Here is a 24197-nt window from a genome sequence, read left to right on the forward strand (position 1 = left end):
AAATGGCGTGTTAATATGATCCGTAATAATTTACAATTATCAAGTTACTCGTGCAAAGAGGAAAAAAAAATACTCGAGCGAAAAAGAATTTATCTTGCCGATTCTCCGCGTTCTTTCTTGTCTCTTGAATGCCCGACTGTCTACGTCGGCCAGGTGTATCTTTTTGGCGGGATGGCGAGATTTTTGGCTCACGTTCAAGTTGAATGTTTTGGCTAGCCGGTGGCGCGGTACCGCCTTGTCTACCGTGCTTACGCGCGACAGATATAAAAAAAAGAGTCGTCGTATGCACGAGCTTGCGAACAGCGGAAAAAAGTAAGAGGGACTTATTTTATCTTCGTCCCATTGCGCAGCAGGAACGTGCTCACGTAAAGCGAGTGCCTTGCATTAACCTCTTGATGAATAATTTTCTCTTATTGATCCAGAGAATTGCTACTTTTTACGACCTAATTAAGATAGGAATGATTGAACAGTTTTATTTTGTGTGTTTGGGTAATTTTTACGTTTATTTAAACATAAATATGTTAATTGTTTAACCGGCATATCAATCGAATTCCCTGAGCTGTATTACAGAATGTAGTACAACTATATTTGATGAGAGAAATTGATAAATTCCCTATCTTTCCTGACACAGATATCGAAGTTAATTTTCTGTAAAATAAATCATTTTTATCCAAATAACATATTAAAAACTAAGATTATAAGATTGTTCGACATTTAGATTCGTAATTAAAGTAAAAATTTTTAATTTATATTGCCTTTAAATAGATAGTATTCGCCATCAAAATTATAAGTTGCAATTTCTAAAGTTAAAGTTTAAACAAATTTTTACTTCATTAATTGATATAATAAATTTTACATTATTTTTCACTATTTTTACACACTATTATACGATTTGATCTAATTCTTAAAATAAATTTCTATTTAATTTAATCAATATATGTTTACCTACTTGTAAAGTAAGAAATAGTGATAAAAATTATTAGATAATAGAAAAATGAAGAATGTTGAATATAATAAAGAAGTATTTGCTGATAAATGTATCTATGTCAGAAAAAAGACTCACCGAATTTATTATTCGAAATTGGTGGCATGTTTTATTTGTGTTCGTGCATGCGAACGAATCTCGAAGTTTCCAGTGACATTTACAAATTTTACGCGGGCCAGAAAAAGAATACTTAACATTCCACGAAACGTGAAATCGGATTCAAGGCAATTCATTCCTGCAATAAATTTTTAGCCTGCTCTCTTTTAGCCTGCTTTAAGCTCGGATATCTGATAACAGGTTTATTTTTATTATACTGAAATCGAAACAGACGATTACAAAATAAGAGAAGAGCCATGTTTCATATAATTGTTAAGAATATAATAAATAATAGTATAGATACACGTATAATTAGTCGTACAATTGAAATAATTATTATTAATTTTATCATTGCAAACTAACCCCATCATATAATTTCTACATGTCTTTCAACTCATTTATTATTTACGCTTGTGATAATTAAAAATTATTTCTTTCAATAGATTTAAGCCCCAACGGATTTCCCAAATCCTTATTCTTATCGAAAATCATTGGTAATATATTTTCTAAAGTTTGCAAACTTTTTATTGCGCGTTTGAAGATATAAAACTTTTGTCGGTAGAATTTCATTTTTATCCACGAAAGTTTCCGATACAGCGTTCAATGGTACAACTCCGCGGAGAGTGGTCTCCAGCCCTCGTAAACTTGAATATCGTAACAGGAAGAAAACAACGACACATCAAAATTATTTCTGTTTGCCCTGTGAAACTATACGAAGTTTTGCGGAAATCGGGAAAAGAATAGCTCGTGAGCTATTTTCCTGTTGCTCGCGATAAACGAATTTCACGAGAAGTTGACGAATTCCGAGAGGACGATTTAATATTCGATGTAAGTCGAAGAGACGATAACGATTCGAGTGCCATTGAAGCAGACGGGATACTTTATTTGCCTATACGTTCGACGTAGACGAGTGAACCTATGAGGTAGTCTTGACACGGTACTGTTTCGAGTCTACCGTCTGGCAGGAGTATTTCAAAGGGAACGGAGGAGAGACGACGGGGTTACGAGATTTCGCTCGGTGGAGAGAAGATAAAAGAAGAAGCGGGCCGAGGCGAAAAGCTTTATTTTGTCTTGGCGAGGAGACACGTCCGGAGAGACGCGCCCGTAAACTCTCCGTTTGCCTCCTCGAGACGCACGCCCTGCTCACCCCTCCACGTCCTACGACCTGCCACCTTGTCGTATATTTTCGTTGTCCGGGCCCCATTTCTCTTCGCTCCGGCACCTACGAAATACGAAGGCCGATTTGCCGGAGTTTTACGTGTCAAAACGCGTTATCGTATTGGCGGCGCATCTGCGACGGCTGTTACGTCGCTTTTATACCGATTCTGCGTTCACGTTCACCCCCGCGTGTCTCGCCAACGTTGTCGAAAGGCTGTCGCGAGAAAGGATGTATCTGACACGTGCCAAAAGTTTCCTCGCATACTTGCGCCTGTTTGCGAGATTCTCCTTACATGGAGACCATCGATATAAAGCGTGCATTTAAATAATCTGAGAGAAAAAGAGCGACGGCGTTAACAATTATTAAAATTAAATTATTAACGCTGCAGGATGAGCTGATTTGTCACAAGTTAGAAGTCATTAGTATTAAGACGTTGTCTCTCCATTTATATACAATTTTAATTTGATCACGTTTCCGCTCGTACGGTAAATTCACCTTGTCCTATTTCTTCTAAGATTTAAGAGTACGTTACGTGTCTCTTTATGAACTGTCGCGAACGAGGAGGGTGGACGATCGCAAATTTAGCAGGGTCGGCGCGTCAGAAATCAACGACGAAGAGGATTCGTAAAAGCGACTAACAATGTTCAACGAGCCGCCACGCCACGTCACGCCACGCCACGCCGCGCCGGTTCGGTGCACTCTCACCTGGACCATCCTTCGCACGTGGCGCACGTCTAAATAAATCATCATTTCGGCAAAGTGCCGCTACTCTGAATAAAACAACGCGCCGCGAAGTGCATGGTTTTAGGCCGGCTTAGTGGCGTTAACGGAGCGTACGATGCCGGGCAAGCGCGCAAGCGTCGGTTTTCGTGGATTAATTAGCTATTCATAAGCCACCACCGAATCTACTGGCGTCGTTTCCTGGAGCACACCGTCGCATATCGAATAGCAAGCTGCTGCCGTTGCAGGGAAATCGGAAAAAGAAAAGTTGACGTGCCATCCGGACTTCGCGATGAATTATTAGGTTGAACCACCCCCGGGTTTTCTCTCTGTGGTCGACTGGCGCTGCGGTTAAGTTTTCACGACGATCAGAGATTCGCGTATGTGTAACGATTTCTCTCTCTTTTTCTCATGCATACACCATACACACATACACATACACATATATAATTACGATAGCTACAAAGCAGTACCTGCTCCGCAGTCCGCATGCCGGGACTACTTTTGAGAACGAGTCGACAAACGAATGAAACTCTCTTTGCCGTCCTTTGAGCCACTCGCTCTCGCGAATAAATGCGTTCGTCGTGCAGAAGGCAACATGGGGTTTGGCATTTTGTTGCAGCGGTGCTTTAATGTGGCTTCCGTAAAGAGCCGACGTTCTGACCGGAAGCGACGGTGATGGATATTCGTATGACAGATATATGAACATGCGTATGTACAGCTCTTATAGACGTATATAGACGTGTAGTTTCGATTGAGATTAATCAATCCTTTCACGTACGAGAGTCTATTTATAGAATAACAAATCGATACTCTTCATTATTAATATATAATTATATTCAATTGCCTCGTCGCATCAATAGATAAGTTAACATTTTTTAGAAATTCAATTTTCTTGAATTGTGGACTATCAAAATAATTAGAAAGCATAATTTATATATATTTTATGTTATTTCTCATATTCTCAATTGTAATATTTTTACTTTCGCCGCAACATGCATACATTTGCATGTTGCAAGAAAAAAAAAGGTATTTCATTTACGTAACGGTCTGAAAGAATTAAATTCGTCGCTGTTTCAGTAACGATAAACGTGTACGATCCATAAAAGTACAACGATAAAGAATAAATTTACCTCCTTTAAATGAATATCTTATCGGTAACACCAGTCGCGCTCGAAAGTATGTAACGACGCATAATCCTCGTTTTAATACGCCGTTTAACTGTCGCGTATAATTCGCAGGTTTTTTTCTCTCGGATCTAGTGATAAGTCAGTTACTTTATTGCACGGATATGTGATAAAATATATGCCCGATCGCCTTTTCTCTCGATTGATAGACGAGGAAATGCGTTTAAACCACGTCTCGGGGTTGTAATATGTCACCCAAGGGTAATATTTACATTTCTGATGTGAGCGCAATGATAAGTACGACGAGATCGATATTAGTTACTGCCCACCTATTATTCTAGTGCATCAGTTTCATAACTTCCACCTTGCATTATCACATCGTGTAATTAATTTTGAATTGAGCTCAAAATTTATCTACTGTAAAAAATTTTAATTATTGTATTAAAATGAAAAAAATTTACTAGAAAGATATTAAAAGATATTTCAATTCAAAACGGATAAAAAATCATTCTGGACTTTGCTGACAAATCTCAAAATGCCAAAATCATTGTTTCAACCGTAGTTCAGTGCATTTAAGCTTAGAGTCAAAATTTTATTGAGGTTCTCAAATTGTAAGACGAATGATACTTCATTATTCATGTCCGGTTTTAAAGTTCAGTTCGCGGAATGCTCTTTATCTTTACTATCTTGTAACTCAAAAATTACTAGTGCCCCAACATCTGAAAAATATGACTCTATATTTGTCAAACAATGTCCCTAATATAATAATAAAAATGTACTGTAAATATTATTATAATATAACTGTATCAAATATTATATGATTAATTTGTTATATTAATAATTAATAATCGAAATGCTTTCTCCTATTTTATATCACGTCATCTATTAATTCTCTTTTGGTTTAAGCAGGCAACAATTTATCCATTTTTGTCGATTAAATTTCAAAATATCAAAATTTCAATGTAAATAATCGTATTATATTATATTATAAATCAATTTCGAGATTATACTTTGAATTACGCAAGATTACTTATGTCTCTCGTATACAAATGTAACATCGGGGAACCGCGCGATGAAGAATATGGCACGCAACGTGAGAAAATTTGGCGACAGCTCTTGTGGGCTTAATTACAATTTTCGTGGTACAGTACTACCGTGTATCCGTGTGTGAAACCTCGACGTGCCCGACTGTATTTCCGGCGTGAAACTGGGCGCAGTTACGCGGTTACGCCATAGACACAGCGGACTCCTTCGCTGTGGAACCATTTCGCGAGTACTTTCGACTATTACCGTCCGTTTGTACGGAGGTAACCGCACGCCATCCGGGCGTTTATGCATCCACATACAGACGTAATATTTGTTAGGCGGACAATATGAATACGTTCAAGTTGGGAATTCACTTGTGCCCATGCGACATTACATTACGTCGCGTAACATATGGTAATACGCGGTCTTTGTGTATATTGTATATATATCACCTTTTAAACTTTGTGTGTTGCATATTACAAATTATTGACTCTAAAATGCGACGCAATGAAATGCGATGCAACAGTCGTATATATTATAAACGTTATATTGTAAACGTTTATGAGCATGCATAGTGCCTATAATATCGCAGCACAATATTGCAAAACCCCTTTATTAAGCAGAAACAAACACGTTTTACGTGACGACTGAGACACGTTTTACCTGCGTCTCGTTGCGGGTGCCCTTTATATCGCCACACGATATTTCAGAACTGAAACACACGCAACGCTCGTACTGTAAACAGAGTTTGTAGGCGGCGCGGCGGCGGGCAATAGCAAAGACGAGGCAAGCACTTTGAACCGTTCGCTCGCGACGATTCGATTACAACGGAGTTAGAAATGGGGCACGTGGCTCAGACGTTAAACCTCGCTGCCTGGGTCGACTAAACCGACGATTCGCGGTTTTCCTGCGCGCTATATCGAGGCGAGCCGGAGAGTAGCGACCGTAGAGCGAGTAGTATTATTTGCAGAACGAGAGCAAGAGAGAGAGAGAGAGAGAGAGAGAGAGAAAGAGAGAAAAGGAGATAGACAGTTCCTATCCCCGGAATGCAGAATCTTGTCGCTCCAACAGTAAACCATCTCTGCGAGCGACACATTGAATTCAGTCGGCTTTGCATTCATGTACATTGGTAACGATGCCGCCATGCCGCCGCAAATACTGTTAGAAAATTGAGCTGCTTCATGAATTCCCGACGCGTCCACGGGAAAGTTTACCGGGTGCGTAAATGGTGAATTCTCATCGATAACGATACGTCGGGTGTCGTTGAAACGCGTTTCTGTTAACTCGCTCGACATTCTTTAGTATAGACAATGGAGCATTCAATGCGTTGCAGGAATTGCATGTCTTCAATTGCGACGCTTGCCACGTATTACCGATTCACCCTATTATTGGATATTAATTTATTTAGCACAATGTTACTCCTCGCTTCACATCGCACCGTAGATTTCTCCGCTGAATGCTTTTATTGCGGGACGGTAAGGTTAGAAATTGCTTTAAGACTTGGAAAGAGGGGAAGAATGGAAAAATCGCCTGAAATAAATGGGATGGCAAAGAGGGAAGTAGGGAGGGAAAGCAGCACATTACACCTCCGACCAATTTAGTTCTAACTTTAATTTTTAATTCAATGATTTATGCATCGTGAGTTTAAATTCAAGTTTAACAAGGTGCAAGTTGATTAATTTCACAAATTATAAATAAATTATTGTCTCCGATAGAGAATGATCGTGTCGTCTCCAAATTCAATTAGTCCGTTACACGGTCGCGCGGCGTCTTCTGCTTTATAGATCGCAGAGAATATTAATGCATATAATTTACATCCCTTTGAAAATTTATGTCGTGCCCCAGTTTATTTGATGAAACAGGATGTAGCGCAAACGTAAGCAAATTCGTGATCTTTTCTACGAATGAACGTGGCTGTGCATCCAGAAAATGTATCATGCCAAAAAAGACATTTATGTGTCGCGGGAAAAGTTTGGGAGGATGGCATTAGAAAATTTCAGTCGCCCGCGTAACTTTCTACAAAAGTTGGGGCAGTAAGTATACACAGGCATGTAACCGGTAGGATTGCACGCTCAATCTTTCCACGTGCACTTTTATTCGATCAGCGTAGCCGCAAGCTTAATCTTCCCCGAGAGTTTTCTCACCGTGAAAACGGAAAGCGCGAATAACGACGGGACATACATTACGAACCATCGTCTCGTCTTGCACTACATTGTACTTCGCGGGAAATATTTCACATTCGCCGTATATTATCGCTACATCGTCGCTATCACCGCCGTAGAAATAATATCATAAATCCTAGGATTCGTGGGAATTTCCTGCGGAATTCTACGCACACCGTTGAATCCTCCAAAAATACTATTTGCTTTTATAAGTCCGTATCTAGATTTTGTTTTCTCGACATTATTGACATTTCATTCTGACACGAAATAGAATATAAATTAATCATATCATGTACTGTATAATGATAAAATTTATCTGTTTAATTATATATTGTAAATAACCGTGAAAAAAACATGTTATTTTAAATGAAAACTTTAGGAATTTTGAAAGGAGGCCAGAAAAAATAGTCTTACTTCAATACCCTAATATCTCACTAAATCCATTGTACTTAAGCTTTTTTGCTTCTCATTAACGCGTTTATCTTGCCTTATATTTTTATCGCAAAAAATAAGCAATGTGAATAAAAAGCTCAATGGACACGTGAATTATTATACATCATCGTTTTAATACATCGCGGCATACAATATCGTCGGCTCGCGCGTTTCTTTATGCTGTTCGTTCTAGACTCACGCGGGGAGGAAAGCCGCGCGAAGTTTCACCATGAAGTGTCGCAGCGAGCCAGGCTGCCAGGGTATTTTCACATAAAAGCTTCGTGCATTCCGTTAAAATAATGAGCGTCTCGAAAAAGAAGACACACTTCCGCTGTTTCCGCCGCGCCGCGCCGCGCCGTCGACTCCGAGTGAGTCCCGACCGCTCGCAATTGCAACGTATCACTGTGCAGCTGCTGCACCGGCTTTATTGCTCGATCTTTTATGCGTGCGTAGTGTACACGTTGTCTGGCCTTCCGTCCTATGTCGGCCAAAGTTAGAGAGGTTTTCCAAAAGACACAAAAGAGGAGCTTCCGTCGACAGGTTGACCGCGGTCCTGACGGGACGAGCGTTTGTCTTTTTATTAGAGTGTTTATCTTTCGTTGTGTCGCCGAGAGTGAGAAATAGTTGTTGAACGAGAGTAGTTCAGTCGATAATCGCTTAATAAAACATTAACAGATAATTGGAAAGCTTAGTTAAATGAAAGTATTATCTTTTATATGAATTCTTCACGCGTACCAATTGTTTTAATTTCTTTAAAAATTTCGCACTCCTAAATTTCGTACATTTAGGAAACAGCTTTAGTAAATAATTGCTGCGTAATTAGTACATGTGTCAAATCTATTCTTATTTAAAGAATAGAATTAATAAAAAATATAATTATTTCACTTTACAAATGATTATATAGATAAGCATCAAAATTACTACTTTCTTTATCTACATTTTTTAGTTATCGCGTAATGATCAAGTTGTTTAATAGATTTTTTGTTTAAAGAATTCTTGCGTGCTTAGAATTTTGCGAATGCACTCGGAAATCCACTACTGGTTTTATTGTCGCGCCAGCACGTCCAATCTCGGTACGTTTGACCGAATTACCGGTGGCGATCCGTTTTAAATCTGCCTTGACAACTACAGACGTGACGGGTGATCTGATGCAACACGAACAATAGGCGCCTACATGTAGGAGTGTTTCAAATAGCGCGTAACATGCACATAGTACGTGTGTCGCGTCACTGAATATGCGGATTACAAAACATTGCATTTTCAATGTTTTTCTCTTTTTTTATCTCTCCATTTTTTTAGCGCTATAATAGTTTTCAAAATTTCAATGGAGATGTTTAACCGTTTTCAAAGTCTACGCAGAAGTTGCAATCACTTATTCATTTTGTATTTTATTTCTTTTTAATCGAATAGCGTTATTTATTTTAACACTCCAATTTTAATGCTAATATTTCAATAAACGAGAAAAGAAATGTTTTCTACATAATCCACTTTAACTAAGTTAACATTAAAGACAGGATTTACTTTTATTTATATGTAAATATTTATGTATTTTTTAAGTATTTTGAAACAATTATATTTAATATTTTATGAAATAATTCTTTCTTTCCCCTCCATAGTTTTACATTAATACTTCAACATAAAATAGCAACACTGCTTTGTCTTCAGTCTGACTAATTATGATTTAGACCGAGCGCGCTATATTTCTGAAACAACCCTCTACATCGTTTAGACAGTGAACAACTAAATCTCTCGGACGTTAAGGCTAACTCTAATGAAATGACACATACGGCGCAATCGCTATGACGACATAATGCGGCACCCTTGATTATACGCGAAAACCAAGAAAAAGAAGATACACTACAAGGAACGAAGGCCGTTTGTTGGGTACAGGACCATGGACCGTGGTATGCAGAGGGGGTTGCCTTGTCGTCACAGCACATATTTTATACGGCAATTTGGCCGTAAGTGGTAAGAACGTAAAGTTAACAAGTTGAGGGGGTCGCCTAACAGAAACAAACGAGAAACCGGGACTCCCGGCACAGGTGGTAGCGGTGGTGTGTTGCGTCGCGCGGGAATGAGAGAGATGGAAGTTGCCTTCGGGGGCGAGATTTACGAGCGTCGCCGACTGGTGCGAAAAAGTTTACATTTGCTTGTGTCTCTTCTTCCCTCTCTTTGTCCCTCTATTTCTCACTTTCTCCCCCTCTTTTTTTCTTTCTCTCTCTTTGGAAGTGACCAAGAGGATTGACGGTGTCGCGTGATAAAACACAGCTGCGATGGAACTGGGTGTTGCAGATTTGACGTTTAGGCGCGTCGCGGTGAGACTGCGGTACCCGATTTTTCACTTATCTGTCGTATGGGATCTCTTTCGGAATTTTATTGATAATAAAATGAAAAAGCGGAAGATATTAAAAAAGAGAAAAACATTCGGAAGAACTTGTTTAAATACAAATAAAAATGAAGTGCTCTTATCGTATAAACTAAATTTCAGAAGTGACAACAAATAGCGGAGTCTTAATTTTCATACAATTTCTCTCAGATGGATTAAATGTTTTGGTACTGATTAAAATATTGTTTTTATTTTAATCGGTACCAAATATTTAATGTCGGAAACTGACAATAAAATATCAATTAGATTATATCATTTTATTTTGTTCTTCATAAATAATATAATCTTCGGTGGCATCACATAATAGATACAAATTATATTATGTTCCATTGCTTCACATTTTCTAGAATTTTTTACAATTGACTTGCAACCGTGGAGTTTTCAAGCCAACATCGCATAGAATTATTAAAAGAAGAATAGAATGTATCTCATTTATTTTTTGGATATGACCCGGTTTTACTATTCATGCCGTAAAAACCCCAACGAGGCTGCCGAGTGCATCATCGACGACGTGCAATTGAAAATTCTGACAAATCGACATTCGTGTGTGCGTTGCGTAAACGAGCGCGAGTATTGCGGCCGGCTGGAAAGTCCGGCCAGGAAACATTTCGCGAGCAAACTTTTTTAATTAAATCGATACTCAGCTACGCGGCGGTACCGATCAATTTAATACACGCGGCAGACGAGGGAAGGAGGGAAAGGGTGAGAGATCGTCAAGAAATTTAATTTTCGGAAGCACCGCTCGTGAAAAAAAAGCGATGACGGAAGTAATCGGATAATTTTGGAAAATTCGTCCTGGACCCGGGCCGAACGTTTTGCGCACGTTGGCTCGGCCGTAATATCGAGGTCGACGATTGCAAAGGTCGATAGTTCCATCTTAAAGAGTAAATTGCGTTACCGTCGAGTTCGAGTGCTCGCTGCGCTCAAACACTTCGCTGCGAAATTACGTTTACAGAAAATATCGGTAATATTTGCGAGAAATATAAGTCCGGAAGATATTAACCATCTTCTCCTGGTGCTAACAAAAGAAGGAAAAATATCAGTTATTGGCTTTACAACAATGAAAGCGAGAACCAAAGAAAGCAACGAATGCAATGACCGAGATAAAAATAAAAGACGCCTATGTAGAAAGAAGTAATAAAAGCGCGGATTAAAAAAAGGATAAATAGAAAACAACAAAGAATGCTGTAGAACCGCGAGAGAATTTAGGAAAATGCGGACGAAGAATGTTTCGTTGATAAGACGAATGGAGAAAATAGTAAACGAAGACGGCAGCCGAGAGGGATACTTGGAAGAATGGGAGGGGGGGACGAGAGCGACGGGAAGAGAAATCTATAGGAAATATCTATTCTTGAGAGAGGTATCGCGTAGGAGTCGGGAGAGCAAAGGGGGATAAGGAGCACATAGAAGGAAATGGAGAGAAGAAGTGTCCAGGAGAAACGAGGAGATCGTTCTCCGGTGTATCGGGAAAAGATAGAGGAGAGTCTCGGCCTAGACTTCCCCGTCGACTATCGAGAACCTCGACCCCTCGAGCAATCGACAGCAAACATTTCTTGAAACTTCGTTCAACCCCGCTGACCGCTAACTCGTCGGCAGCCGCCGACAAAGGGGAGTAACAAGAAACGTAAGCTCGATTTCTCGTGTGTATTCCAGTAGAGATGTCAGCGTGAGCAAAACGTTTTTCTCGTCGGTTGCACTCTCCGTTTCTCTTTTTACATAAATAATGTTAAAATCTAATTTTAATAACGGTCTGACTTGTCAATTAGAAGATGGCCTACTCCAAAATATCATTATTCACCGACTTTACATTATTCGATATTAAATAATAAATCTTATTTTAGAAATAATGTTAAAATTAAATTTTAATAAGAATTTGAATTGTCAATTAAAAAAGATAATCTTTTTTAATCCAAAATATCATTATTCATCGACTTGATATTATTCGTGGTGATGCCGATACGAGAAAAAAAAATGGTAATGTAGTGTTCTGGAAATAACAAAAGGAAAATTAAAGAAGGAACATAATTTCGGAGATTTACTTGACATGCATATGAAATTTCTCAAAATTGTTTCAATTTCTTAAACACGAGATACTATTTACGATCGAAAGATACGTGATTCGCGGTATTTACAGCGATATCTCTCAAACAATATCGACAAACGATTCACGAGAATTCGCTCTGCAAACGAGAGTCCTATATCGATACGCCCCGAAGCCCAGAAGTCTCTAAAAAATCGCCTTTCTAGGCGCACCGAATGTCGGAAAAAGCACAATCGTTAAACCAACTTTATTATCGTTACGGCTGCGGCCCAAACGCCGAACACATTCGAACCGTACCTACGGAAATAGCCGAATCATACGCAACTTTTTATACCGCGCCTATCAGTACCCCCGTTGCCCCCGCAGGCTTACGCTCGGTCTATCTCTTTCTAAGTCTATGGTCTCGGATCGCAGCACGGAGTAAGCGCGCGGAGTAACACACCGGCGGTTCAGATTACGGTAAACTGTGATATATCGAATGTTCATTCAATACATGTGCTTCGCGGAATTTATACGGGTCCCGAGGCGTACCGCGTTCGATTACATTCTTTCGGCTGATCGGTCTCGTTTTTATCCACCGACAATTTGACTCGCGTCTCACGTCGTGTCGCGCGCGGCTTCGGAATTTGCTGTCGTTAGCGTTGTTTTCGGAACGCGGATGAAAGGATACGAGCGGAGTAGCGGACCCTAAATCGAGTGACGCGATTACAGTTTCTATTAACGTCGTACGTTTAAAGTATTTAATCGTGTTTCGATATTTCGTGGGGCGATCGTGGGGGATAGAGACCAGTGGTCATAATCGACGATTTAATTGTGTTGCAGTTAACCAAAATCGCCTCACGACGCCGCCGCAGCAAGTGTAGCGCTCTCGCCGCGACGCCGACGGTTGCTCCTGGCGAGTGAAGTTGGCCGTGCGACTTGCGAAATTCTTTCCGTCATGTTGGCATCTACCTGCGGGCCTGCGGAGCGCGGGGCATCACGGGCCGGAGCCGGACGCAGACGGACGTCGAGCGGATCGTGTAGCTTCGTTCGTAGTTTCTCCGACGTAATTATTCCGTCGCCGTGTACTCAAGTACGAACCGCGTCGCGAGATTAATACCGGGAGTGCCGTGCAAAGTGTCGAAAGTGTCGCGCGGTCATAAGTGACGATATTTTCACGCGTGAACGAGTTAAGTGAGTGCGCCGATGGTGATGCGACACCGGAGGGGAGGCCTGGGAGGCATCGGGCGACAGCGGAGCGACCGTGGGGTGAGTAATCGTTATTTGTTTATTGTTTTGCTGTCCCGTGGCGGATTCCGCCACTTTCGAGGTTCAACTCCGGCGTAATTTCGGCCGGAGTTCGATTTCCGGCATATGCGAGAAAAAAGATATTACGTCGCGAACGTCGCGTCCCTCTCTTACTCGCGCGTAATATTACTTGCGCACAATCGCGGATTAATTTTCGAGCGAGTTGATATGGAAATATGCAGCCGCTTGCGGTGGCTGTGATTGTTTCTTACATTTAGTATTTTAAAATCAAATATTCGTTAAAGTAACGTTTTAAAATTTAACGTGCGCGATAATTATTTACTTCGAGTATGGATTATATTGAACGCTGCTTTAATTGTAAATATATTTTTATGTTACAGGTCAACGCAGAGTTACGACTTACAACTCCGCTGTTGCGCATCGGCTCTGGTGAGTTACTTTTTTCTTTTGTCGAGGCAATGAATTGTAAAAATTATATTATAAATGTAGGTTATTACAGTATATTAATTGCAAATGTAAGTTATTACGACATGAATAAAATGTATGTAGAAATGATGAGATATCAGAGGATCACGAACAGTCTTTTTTTTTTTCAACAATTATTAAACATTTTATCAAAAATTTTATTTAAAATGATAATTAGTGTATATGAATATATTGTTGAATATTGAATATATTATTTATTCTGTAATAACCTGCAGTTACATTATAGAAAAAATAAAACAGAGAAACTTGATGAGATTTGATAAAGTCTCGTCTCGTCTCACTAATTATTCGATATTAAATATCTAAAAATATAAGAATATATATATATATAATTTTATTTAATACATCATCTAATAAAGTTAAAAATTGATTTCGACATCCGTTACCATTTTTGAAATTAGACTTGCAATTTCCTTTTTATTTCTCAATCAATATTTCTTTTTTTCCGATCGTGTCGATAATTTTATTGAACATGATAAATACCTAAATGTTCAAACGATCGATTTAGTATCACAATTTGATCCATCTATTTCTCTATTTTTTTTTCATTCCCAGCATCGGACAATTGTACTCGATATGATCCTCGAATTGATGCTGCAACACTTCCAATTTGTCAATAATTACCAGAACTTATAGTTTCGATAAATTAGAGAAAAAGAAAAAGTGTAAAAGACGATTTCCGATCGCTTACAAGTTAAGGAATATACGAAGTATACGTAGTTTTGGATTAGCTCTGTTATAATTCTTGGCGCGAATAAACAAATAAAGTATTATTACATAGGTGCAATTATTAGCCGTAATGTGGTTATTGGCTACTTGGCGTTGTAAGCATTCAATTGCTGCTATCATGATAAAATGAGTTAAGTCCAGTGAGATAAATCTGTGGTAAATTCATAAAACGCATGCAAACATGTTTTATTCGTATTGATGGATTTTGGATGTGCATTTTAGCAGGATTTAATCTATTGCTCAATTTTAATGTTATATGAAAGACTTTATCTCGCTATTTATACCATTTTATATCTGTAAGCATACAGATTCGCAATGTGCATTTTTTCCAGTTCCATTTTCTATTTCTCTTTTTTCTTTTAAAACTATTAAAAAATATATTTAATCCGACTTTTATTCTTTTTAATATATGTAGGTTACTTTCATGATTGATGTTTTATTGTTGTAATGGATTACTTATTCATTTTGAAGAAGTCAGTTTTATCTGGCGTGATAATTTTAAAAGAGATAAATGGCATATTGTTTCCATTTTTTAATAGAATTATAATATGGTCAAAAATTTTATTTATATTTCATATTATTTATAAGAAGCCAGTATTATGTGAAAACTAAGATTCTATGGAAATTATAATTCGTGAGAATATTTTACTTACTTGCATGCTGGTTCACCGACAGTCTCGAAAAATAGGCAGGTACCACCGTTCATGCAAAAATCTCCTGCTATTGGACAGGGCTGCTCCTGCCGCGGCCACGCCGACGCCGCTGTCGCTGTAATCAGAGATATATTATTATTACACGTTCATTCTCAAACATTCTCATCATGAAAGGGACGTGCCTAAAAGGCCACAAGTATTTTTTGTGATTATCACTAATAAAATGTCTGGGGGAATATTTAAGAAATCCAATATCATAAAAGTTGCACATGGGAAATATACACGAATTGCGATAAGCAAAATGTAATAAAGTTCTTTTCGACCTCGGTCGTCTAGAAGACCGAAACTGGCAAGCGGGCGAACTATTGCATTTTACATCGTTTATCTGGCGTAAAAATTTCGGAAGTTACCAGCGTGTCGTATGAACGTGCGAGGAAGAAAATCGTTTTCCCGGTCGAAGCTTTCGTGATCATATGGCTGCTATGCCGGGCATCCCGTAAATGTGCATTAGCGTGATAAAATGAAATATACGCCGCGGCAAAATGGAAAGGAAAAACATGCGGATTAAATGCGATAGCGCATTTAAATGAAACCGGAATACGCATCATTGCCACGCGTAATTAACTACCGTGGACCGTTATGTATCCCGTGTACAATTTTAATGTTCGAAGATTTTCACGTCCGCGTCGCGTACAGACGCGGTCCCCGCTCGTGTACCGATTTAATTATTAATTTAATTACAACAAACATTAATTAAAATATCGTTAAACTGCATTTACTGCAGTGTAACGTGATGCTTTTTTGGTGGGCGACGCACAATACGGTGTTATTTCTTGTAATTGCGTAAAACTCTGCAAAATTGCTGGACGCGTGTTGATTACGCAAAATAATGCCGGTGTATCACATAATGAGATTTATCCATTACCGTTTATATTTTAACTAATACGGTCGTTTACATTACCTTTACTATTACCAACGTTTGAATTACTACGTTATCAATGTTATCATAATTAGGATGGATTAGATTTTTCCAACTATCATTTTTATTCTGTGTCTACAAATTACTGTATTTATTCTTGTGATATGATACATTGGCGAGCATACTAATATTTAAAAAAATATATAATTTTGAATTGCATAAGCAATGAAAAATCTCTATGCTGTGAACATAGAAACACTGCTTCTAGTTTTTTTAAATCATTACATAGTTATGAATTAGCGATTATTTATTAGAACCGGCGCTTGAATACATTAATGGAGAAAGACATTTTGTTACTTTATTAATTTAATATGTGTTTTACCGTTTTTTATTGGATGAAATAGTTTGAAGCGGTGATAAATAAATGGCAAAGTTGGACGGGAGAAAGAAATTGCTTCTAAATACACACTTATATAAATTGGGCGTTCAAATAAAATGGGTAGAATGCGCCGTGAATTTTAGCGACAGATATTGGAAACATCCGCGCAGTGAAATCTGTTATCTGGTACGTATCGAGTTTATCCATAGCGACGTGTGAACGCGGAATAAAAGAATTGCATCTGCTTCGGAAGTGCAAGCTGTCGACACAATCGATATCTCCCTTCTCCTTCTCGCCGTTCTACGTCGAGTTGTTGCTTTCGTCGGCACTTTCACCAGGCGTTCTACTCACTCACGCGAGTAAAAACCGCGCGGCGGAATTTTATCCCTCGCACGAAAAAACGATATTCGTATGATATTCACGAGCGGCTCGAGATGTCGTCGTGCATTTTCATGACCATCGCCTTTTCGCCGAATTAATCTTTGGCATGCAAATGCAGCGGTTTGCGGAAAGGCTGGTTTATGAAAATCTTACAACGTCACTTACTTTCCGAAGTTTCCCCGGCCTTTGGCCACCGCGGTTGTCCTTCTTTTCCCTTCTTTTATCGCAAAACCGCAACGTCGGCAACGATCGCTAGACGACGCTGACACGTCGATAGCTGCCATCGTATCGCTTGCTGTGCTTGCGGAGGATAATTTTATTACTTGGAAGAATGGTTCGACTCGTAAGATCGTATACCCGGAACTGCTCTATCATACAGCTTCGTGACGCGTTAAATCGAAAGAGAGAGTCTTTGTATAAAAAAATCTATAGATTTATTGTTAGGTGAGAGAAGACTATTAATAAAAATATCTTCCGAAGAAAGAGAAATATTTAAACATAAGAAGACAATGTTGTGGCGTTACACTTATCGTATCGTTACAGTTAACTCGATTGACCTCGGTAAAAAGCCCATTTTATAGACTTTGCTTTATCCATCAAAGACGTCGCGAAAAGAGATCTTACTTTTCTGATTTCCGTAAATCCAGTCCGGCAAAAGTTCGTGTGACAACTTCAAACACGCATGCAAGAAGGTATATTCGCTAATTGCAGAAAATTTCCGACTATCCGATAAGCGAATATATTGCATAAGGCATAAAAAATCGCGCGGCAAAACTAAAATTATCACACTGAGAAAAAAATTTGTTAATCCCAAAAAATATTTAGTCCGATACGTTCAACTAAATATTTTAGTTAGTTAACTAAACATTAGTTAGTGAATTAATTAATTCTTGATTAAAGAAACTAAATAAATTGTTGAAACAACCAATGTTTAGTTAACTAACTAAAATGTTTAGTTGAACGTATCAGACTAAATATTTTTTTAGATTAACAATTTTTTTTCTCAGTGCATTGAAAGAGATAGAGGTGAATGTTAATACTGGACGTAGAATGTCCAGTTGCGCGTAGAAGGTAGCAGACGAGTTTTCGAGAGCGCCATTATTACGGATTAACAATCCTCCATTCGGTCGATCCCGCATTATCACGCTCGCAGCTGGAATTTCATCCGGAAGCTTCAGAAAGCATCGGACTAACGCTTTTCGCCTCCCCTTCACGCTTCTATTCGAGTCTCAGCCTTTTTTCGCTCGCGTTTCTTCTCGTTAACTCGTTAACGAACAGAAGACATTTCGCAGTGAAAGCTCTTACCGGCACCCCGACCAGATGGTGCACGCGGAAAAGCGTTCCGCTAGGCGAAATTTCAATTTTCTCGTCGCCGATGCGCCACCGTAAATGTGTTCACGTGCATTTATGCGGGCCAGTATGCTGTTGCATGTAACCCCTCGTGATGTGGTTGGCACCTCGTTATGACTTCTCGTTGTAATGACACTCGCTAATTCCGAATATGAAAAGATAGTTTTGTCGCTGTTTTCGGTATTAGTGGAAGATAAGCGTTTAGAAAAGGCAGCGAATTTTATCCGTGATACAAATATATTTTCGTATAAATTATAAATTATTAAGATAGAAATTTCCAAGTTCTTCATTAAGTTCCTATACATTCTCATTTATAAACAAGTGTAAAAATGGATTTATATAATTTGGGAATTGATCGATCAGGTATATAAAATTGTATTAGCAATAATCAGTAACTGTTTCTTGTTAACGTTCAAGCAATTGGGTATCAGGTGTTTTCGCTAATGCATCTTCACCTCGTAACAGACTAGAGTACAATATCAGTAAAGCGTTCGCGTGCAATAGTAGTATATTCATCACCGTCACCAGCACTGAACGTGTTAATCCTTATCTAGGGAATATAAGTTTGTTGAACTTCTAATTAAAATCGCTTTTTGAAATCAATTTTTAAACTTTTCGAAGAACTTTCTTTTAAAAGTAAAGTTTAAAATCATCTTTTCTTCGAAACTCACGTTGCCAATTTATATTTGAAAAGTAAGAAAAGATAGAAAATAAAATGGATAATGATATGATTGTAAATTTTGGTGATCGCCGCAAGAGATGCTACAGAACGAGATGGGCAACGTATCTTGCGATTAATTGCGTGCATGTTTTGTTATTTATTTGTTTTCGATTACGACGTACGTGTGCCTGCCTGCCGATGGAAGCTAACCGCGTGTAAATAAATGATGCCGGAAAATTGAATCGCCAACTGAGTTCGGCGAGCGGTATTTTCCCGCCGGCTTCTCTCCCGCGTTCTCTTTCGAGACTGCATCGAGGCGCCGCGCCGGTTCAATTTCCTAACGTCATTAGTCATCGTGGCGAATCCGGGCTATATAGTGCATCACCCGCGACATGATCGCGTATTTACACGGGCCTCGGGTTGTCGCGAGTTCGCGCACAACGCGGAAATAAAACGTCACGATCTGTATGGTGGACAACGGGGGCTGTTTTGTAATTCGTTGCGACCGTTACACCGCGTGGAATTAGTTTGTAAAGACGCGATTTACAAGAACACCGACAACGACAAGCGGGAGGAGAGATTTATATCCCGCGGAAAAAGCGGGGACGTGGGGGATCGAAACTGCCGCGGGTATCGATTCGAAGCGATAACATGCAGCTATTTGAATTCGCTCGACACCGCTTGAAATTCAATGAAAATTCACCAGCGATAAAACTTCTTGACGCTATGTACATAGACGACGATGGTTCATCAACCTCGCAATTGCGCTGTTTCACCGAATGCGACATGGTCCTTTCTATCTCTTTCGATCTCGCAGGATTTCGTATGCATGCGTCGTGCGTTCTCTCCGCGAGAATAGTCTTATATAGATAGGTTATCCTCCGAAATCTATCGATTCTTACTTTACGGCCTATAGTAGTTCTTAATTTCTAAATAAAATAAATACAATTGTGTAGATTTGCAATTATAATCTTTCTATACACAACACGCATGATAACATTTACTGTTCAAGTTTATAGATAGACTCGGTAAACCTTTCTTAATACACGTATATACGATAATACACGTTCTCGTAAAAATTGCTATTGCGTATTGACTGACATGCGAGCATGTCCACATGCTTTCAAGTTCGTCATTTCGATAGTTCCTGTTTTTCATGAATTTTCGACTGAGCGAAAATGTTTCATCGAGACGCGCGCCGCGCCGGATCGTCACTGCTGCCGCACTGGTTGCGTCCCAACAAAAGCACGGAAAACGGTTTCAATTCGGAGTACGCCTGATGCATGCGGACGGCGTATTGTTTGGACACTATTATCGCTGTTACATCCATCGGTTTTTCCAGTTACATGCTGGCAGATGATCGAGAGGATCTGTCTCGTGACATAGAAAATCTCTCAGTTCCAAAGATAGACAGATAAGCCACGCGCTCATATAGCAAAGTTTATTAATTAACTGCTATATATCTTAGAGGATTTTAAATAAATTTTAAAAGCCACCCTGGTTCTTTTTGTTTTAAAATTTTACTTATGAATCAAATTTACAATCAAAATTGATCTTATCGAATATTAATCTAAAAGGCAATAATCGTTAAAACAATAACGTCAATAACCACTTTGTTTATACAATATAATTTATTTTGTAGTTGAGAGTTTTTTAACACAGCCTTTAATTTGAAATTTTAAGCGTTTATCAAGTTTGCTTTGCAGCATTTAAATATGTGATCCTGTAAACATGGTTGTACGCGTCTCTAGTGTATGCGAACAAATATTTGTCTAATTAATGAAGTCGAGAATGCAATTAATTATTACATGTCATGTACTAATTCTGCACACAAAATCATTAATGTACAAGCTTAATGTTAGCTTATTGGCTTAAAGCGTTGATCTAATTTTTAATATTTCGTCTTTAACTATCGATCTATAGTTGATTTAAAAGTTGATAAAGAAGTCAATTTAAAAGTTGATTTAGGAATTGACCAGAAAGGAAATGGGTTTTCGGCAATAAAGCATGGCTCTTTCAAAAGCGACCGTTTCAGACATTTCGCGATAAATTCAATTTTTATCGAATTAGAACTATTAAATTGAATGAAATAGTTTAAGAATTGCAACGCATCACAAAGATGGCTTACTTATCGAAAACTCAAGCGTAAATTTATTTCAAGAGTCGTTCTCGTTTGGAACGAGGTCGATCGAGCTATCTGGTTGCAATGCAAAGAAAGCGCGATGGGAAAATGGGAAAAGCCGCCACGTATGACGACGACGAGAAGCCGCGTTGCGAAAGAAAAGAATAAACGACGACATGTTTGTTCGTCGCTAAAAGGCGTTAAAAGTCCTGTATACGCGTGACGACGTCGAAGCGAAACAAGCGTAAACGGAAACGTAAGCGTTCTAGATTCCTTCTGAAGCCGCTTTTGAGGACACGTCCTTCGTACATACATCCGGTGAGAACTTCTCGACGTCGGAATTATATACGCCGCGGTCTAAAAGAGACATCAGTTATGAAACGGAACACGCGGGAGAAATAGAACATGAATGCCAGAATAGAGAGCGGCAAGTGCGTTCGCCTACGAAAAAAAAAACGGTTACGAAACAAACGGAGACTTCAGTCTTAAACGTACAATCGCGTGCGCGTTTTATGTCTGCGCACGAGTTTGCTTATTCATCAGCGAAACACTGCTTCTCATCGCGGCCATGCGATGAAGAAAAAGAATTCGCCGGACGCGGAATGCTCCACGCAAGAACGCGGCATTGTCTCGGAAGCGCCTTGGAAAAAAAACGCGATATTGCACGGCACGAATTTTCGTTCGTTACGTCGTGAATCTCGTCGTGCATTCAAAAAGGTGAAAAATTGACAAAAGCATTCGTCATTACTCTCTTTCTAATGGTGAGCTTCGTATACAGGAAATAAGATAGAATATATAGGTATACAAAGGATATGTCTCTATCAAAGATCACACAATAATAAAATAATTCCTATTTAAATAATTCATCGAAAAATCGCTTTGATTCTTTATTGCTTCGCATCATTTTCAATTGTAAAGCAATCAAATTACTATTTTTATTAATATAAGAGCATTTTAGTCCGATTTTAATTAATTAATTAGTATATTTCTAAGAATAAACAACATTTTTATTCTAACTTTTTATCAAGAAATAAATTTATCTTGAATTTTCCTCATTTTACATCTCTTTAGGCATACGCGACTGTGCATGTACAGAATTTGTAACGTTTTTAGGACAGACGGCGAACGCTTGCAAACATAGGCTTGTATTCGATGCAATGCAAATTTCGCGGTGCTATTAGTGCAGGTTGTCAGTTAGGTAATTATTACGCGCGCAAATTGTGTAATTTCAAATAGGATTGTACAGCAGCGTCGTAAATTTCGGCAATCATTAATAGTCGATTTAGAATGGGTACTCGATTTTAGAACGCTGATGAACCCTAGTTACTAATTACTCATTTCGGTTTTCAAAACCGTCGACAAAAATGATAAGTTATCATCGCCCTATTCGAATACAAATATACGGATAAAACGATTTTATATCTCACTTTTAAAGCTGCCTTGTTGAAACAGTAGAATATAATTTGACTGGTGAAAAATTGCAATTTATCGAGTATACACGAGCACGAAATTAAAGTCAACACGCGTTTGCGACTAAACGAAATACAAAATTCGCAATAACGCGTAAATCAATTTGGATTGGTGCCATTAATCTCATATATTCATTGTACAGTAATCAGTCTTCCGCACATCAGTATACTGATGAAATAATGTGTGAATGTACTCAGGTGTACCAGGTGTGTGTAATGTATCCAGGATCTATCCAGCGGATCATTAAACTTATATTTTAACGACTGCGACTACGTCACTTTATTCTAAGCAATCGCGTGATATTAACTAACTTTGATCGCCCCGTTACATGCATCTTCATTTAAATCCAGTATCTTCGTTTAAATGTTTCATTTTAAGTCAAAAGTAACAGTCGAGTTAAATATCGTTCGCTATTAAATGCCGCTTGCGTAAGATACGACGAGGATACGCCAAGTAAAGTCCATTTTATATTCAATATGTCCAAAAAGCATTATTTATCCGACCCGAAATAAAGCAGTATATCATCTGTCTATAGCGCAACATTTGGCGAACCTGTTAGATTTCGTTTCTCCCTTACGCCCCCTCTCCCTCCCCGTCGCGGCGATAAAATAAAAGCGAACGATAAATCGCGAGGTAGATTGAAGGGCTATGAACTGGACGACGGAGAGAGTCTGTGTTGGCGTTCCGCGCGCGCGCGAGCGCGTGTGTCGACCGACGAAATTTCCTCGTTTTTCCCTTAATACTCTTTTTTCCTTGCCGGCCATGCACGTTCATCGCCCTTCGCGAGCCGACGTATCGACGCCCGGGCCGACAATCGATCATACGTCGACGTTCGTCACGCGATTCTACCGCCGCCAGCCGAAAACTATCGCGGTCATTAATCTGCTTGGCCCCTGTCGGCCCCTCGATGCCGTTGCCGATCGAAGGATAGGAATTGTCTCCGGCTCTCTAGCCGGTACCTTAGTCCAGATATTTCGACCTTACTCTCGTAAAAATCGCATACGTTCGCCGCCGTCATTAATCCGACGTGATCCCGTCGGTCATTTATACATGAACCGAGTTAATCGACCGATTTTACGCCTCTCCTTCCTATTTTTTGTTCTCTTTTTTTTTTAAATAAAATTCCACGGACGGCTGGTGATTAATCCCTATTGTAATTCGTCAATCGAAGCGCGTTTTTATTCGCTTCGCACGTCATAATTGAAAATAGTTGATATGAATTTTTCACCCGATTATTTACAAATGTAAGAGAATGTATGTGTTTGACAAATATAGCAACGTTTAAATTTAATAAATCATCGATATTTTTACGATATTGGACGTTACTGAGTATTGATAATCAATACGACTTACGAGTATATAAGTTACTTAAGTATTGATCTTTGTGATAGTAGTCTCGTTAATAATACTAACAAAAAGATGGTGATAATAATATTGACAATAAATTTATTCATGTAAATTAGTATATTAATTCTCTGAAGTATTTTAAATATATTAATGAGACGTATAACTATTACGGAAGCACGCAGATTGTTATAGAATTATTTTCTGTCAAATATTATTAATATTTTTACATGTTAACAATTTTGCTCAATATTCTTTCTAGATATCGATAATCCGGTCGATTATAGTTAAGATGAAATATTACGGAGAATGCTCGGTATT

The 24197-nt window shown here is 38.8% G+C and overlaps 1 protein-coding gene and 1 long non-coding RNA gene across 4 annotated transcripts in view; one reads left to right on the forward strand and one right to left on the reverse strand.

Moving 5' to 3' along the window:
• LOC112455031 overlaps window positions 1-13045 on the forward strand; it is a 34410-nt gene extending 21365 nt beyond the window's left edge. The window contains exon 3 of the long non-coding RNA XR_003040814.1: window positions 12957-13045. This is a non-coding gene — a long non-coding RNA (uncharacterized LOC112455031). The remainder of the gene's footprint in view (window positions 1-12956) is intronic.
• LOC112455029 (protein vein) overlaps window positions 1-24197 on the reverse strand; it is a 318859-nt gene that overhangs the window by 48212 nt on the left and 246450 nt on the right. For all 3 annotated transcript variants that reach the window (XM_025016714.1, XM_025016713.1, XM_025016712.1), the window contains exon 4: window positions 15251-15365. In XM_025016714.1, the coding sequence (XP_024872482.1) occupies window positions 15251-15365 (115 nt within the window). The remainder of the gene's footprint in view (window positions 1-15250; window positions 15366-24197) is intronic.

Source organism: Temnothorax curvispinosus, unplaced genomic scaffold (genome assembly GCF_003070985.1).
Source record: "Temnothorax curvispinosus isolate PA1 unplaced genomic scaffold, ASM307098v1 QBEX01005665.1, whole genome shotgun sequence".
Lineage (NCBI taxonomy): Eukaryota > Metazoa > Arthropoda > Insecta > Hymenoptera > Formicidae > Temnothorax > Temnothorax curvispinosus.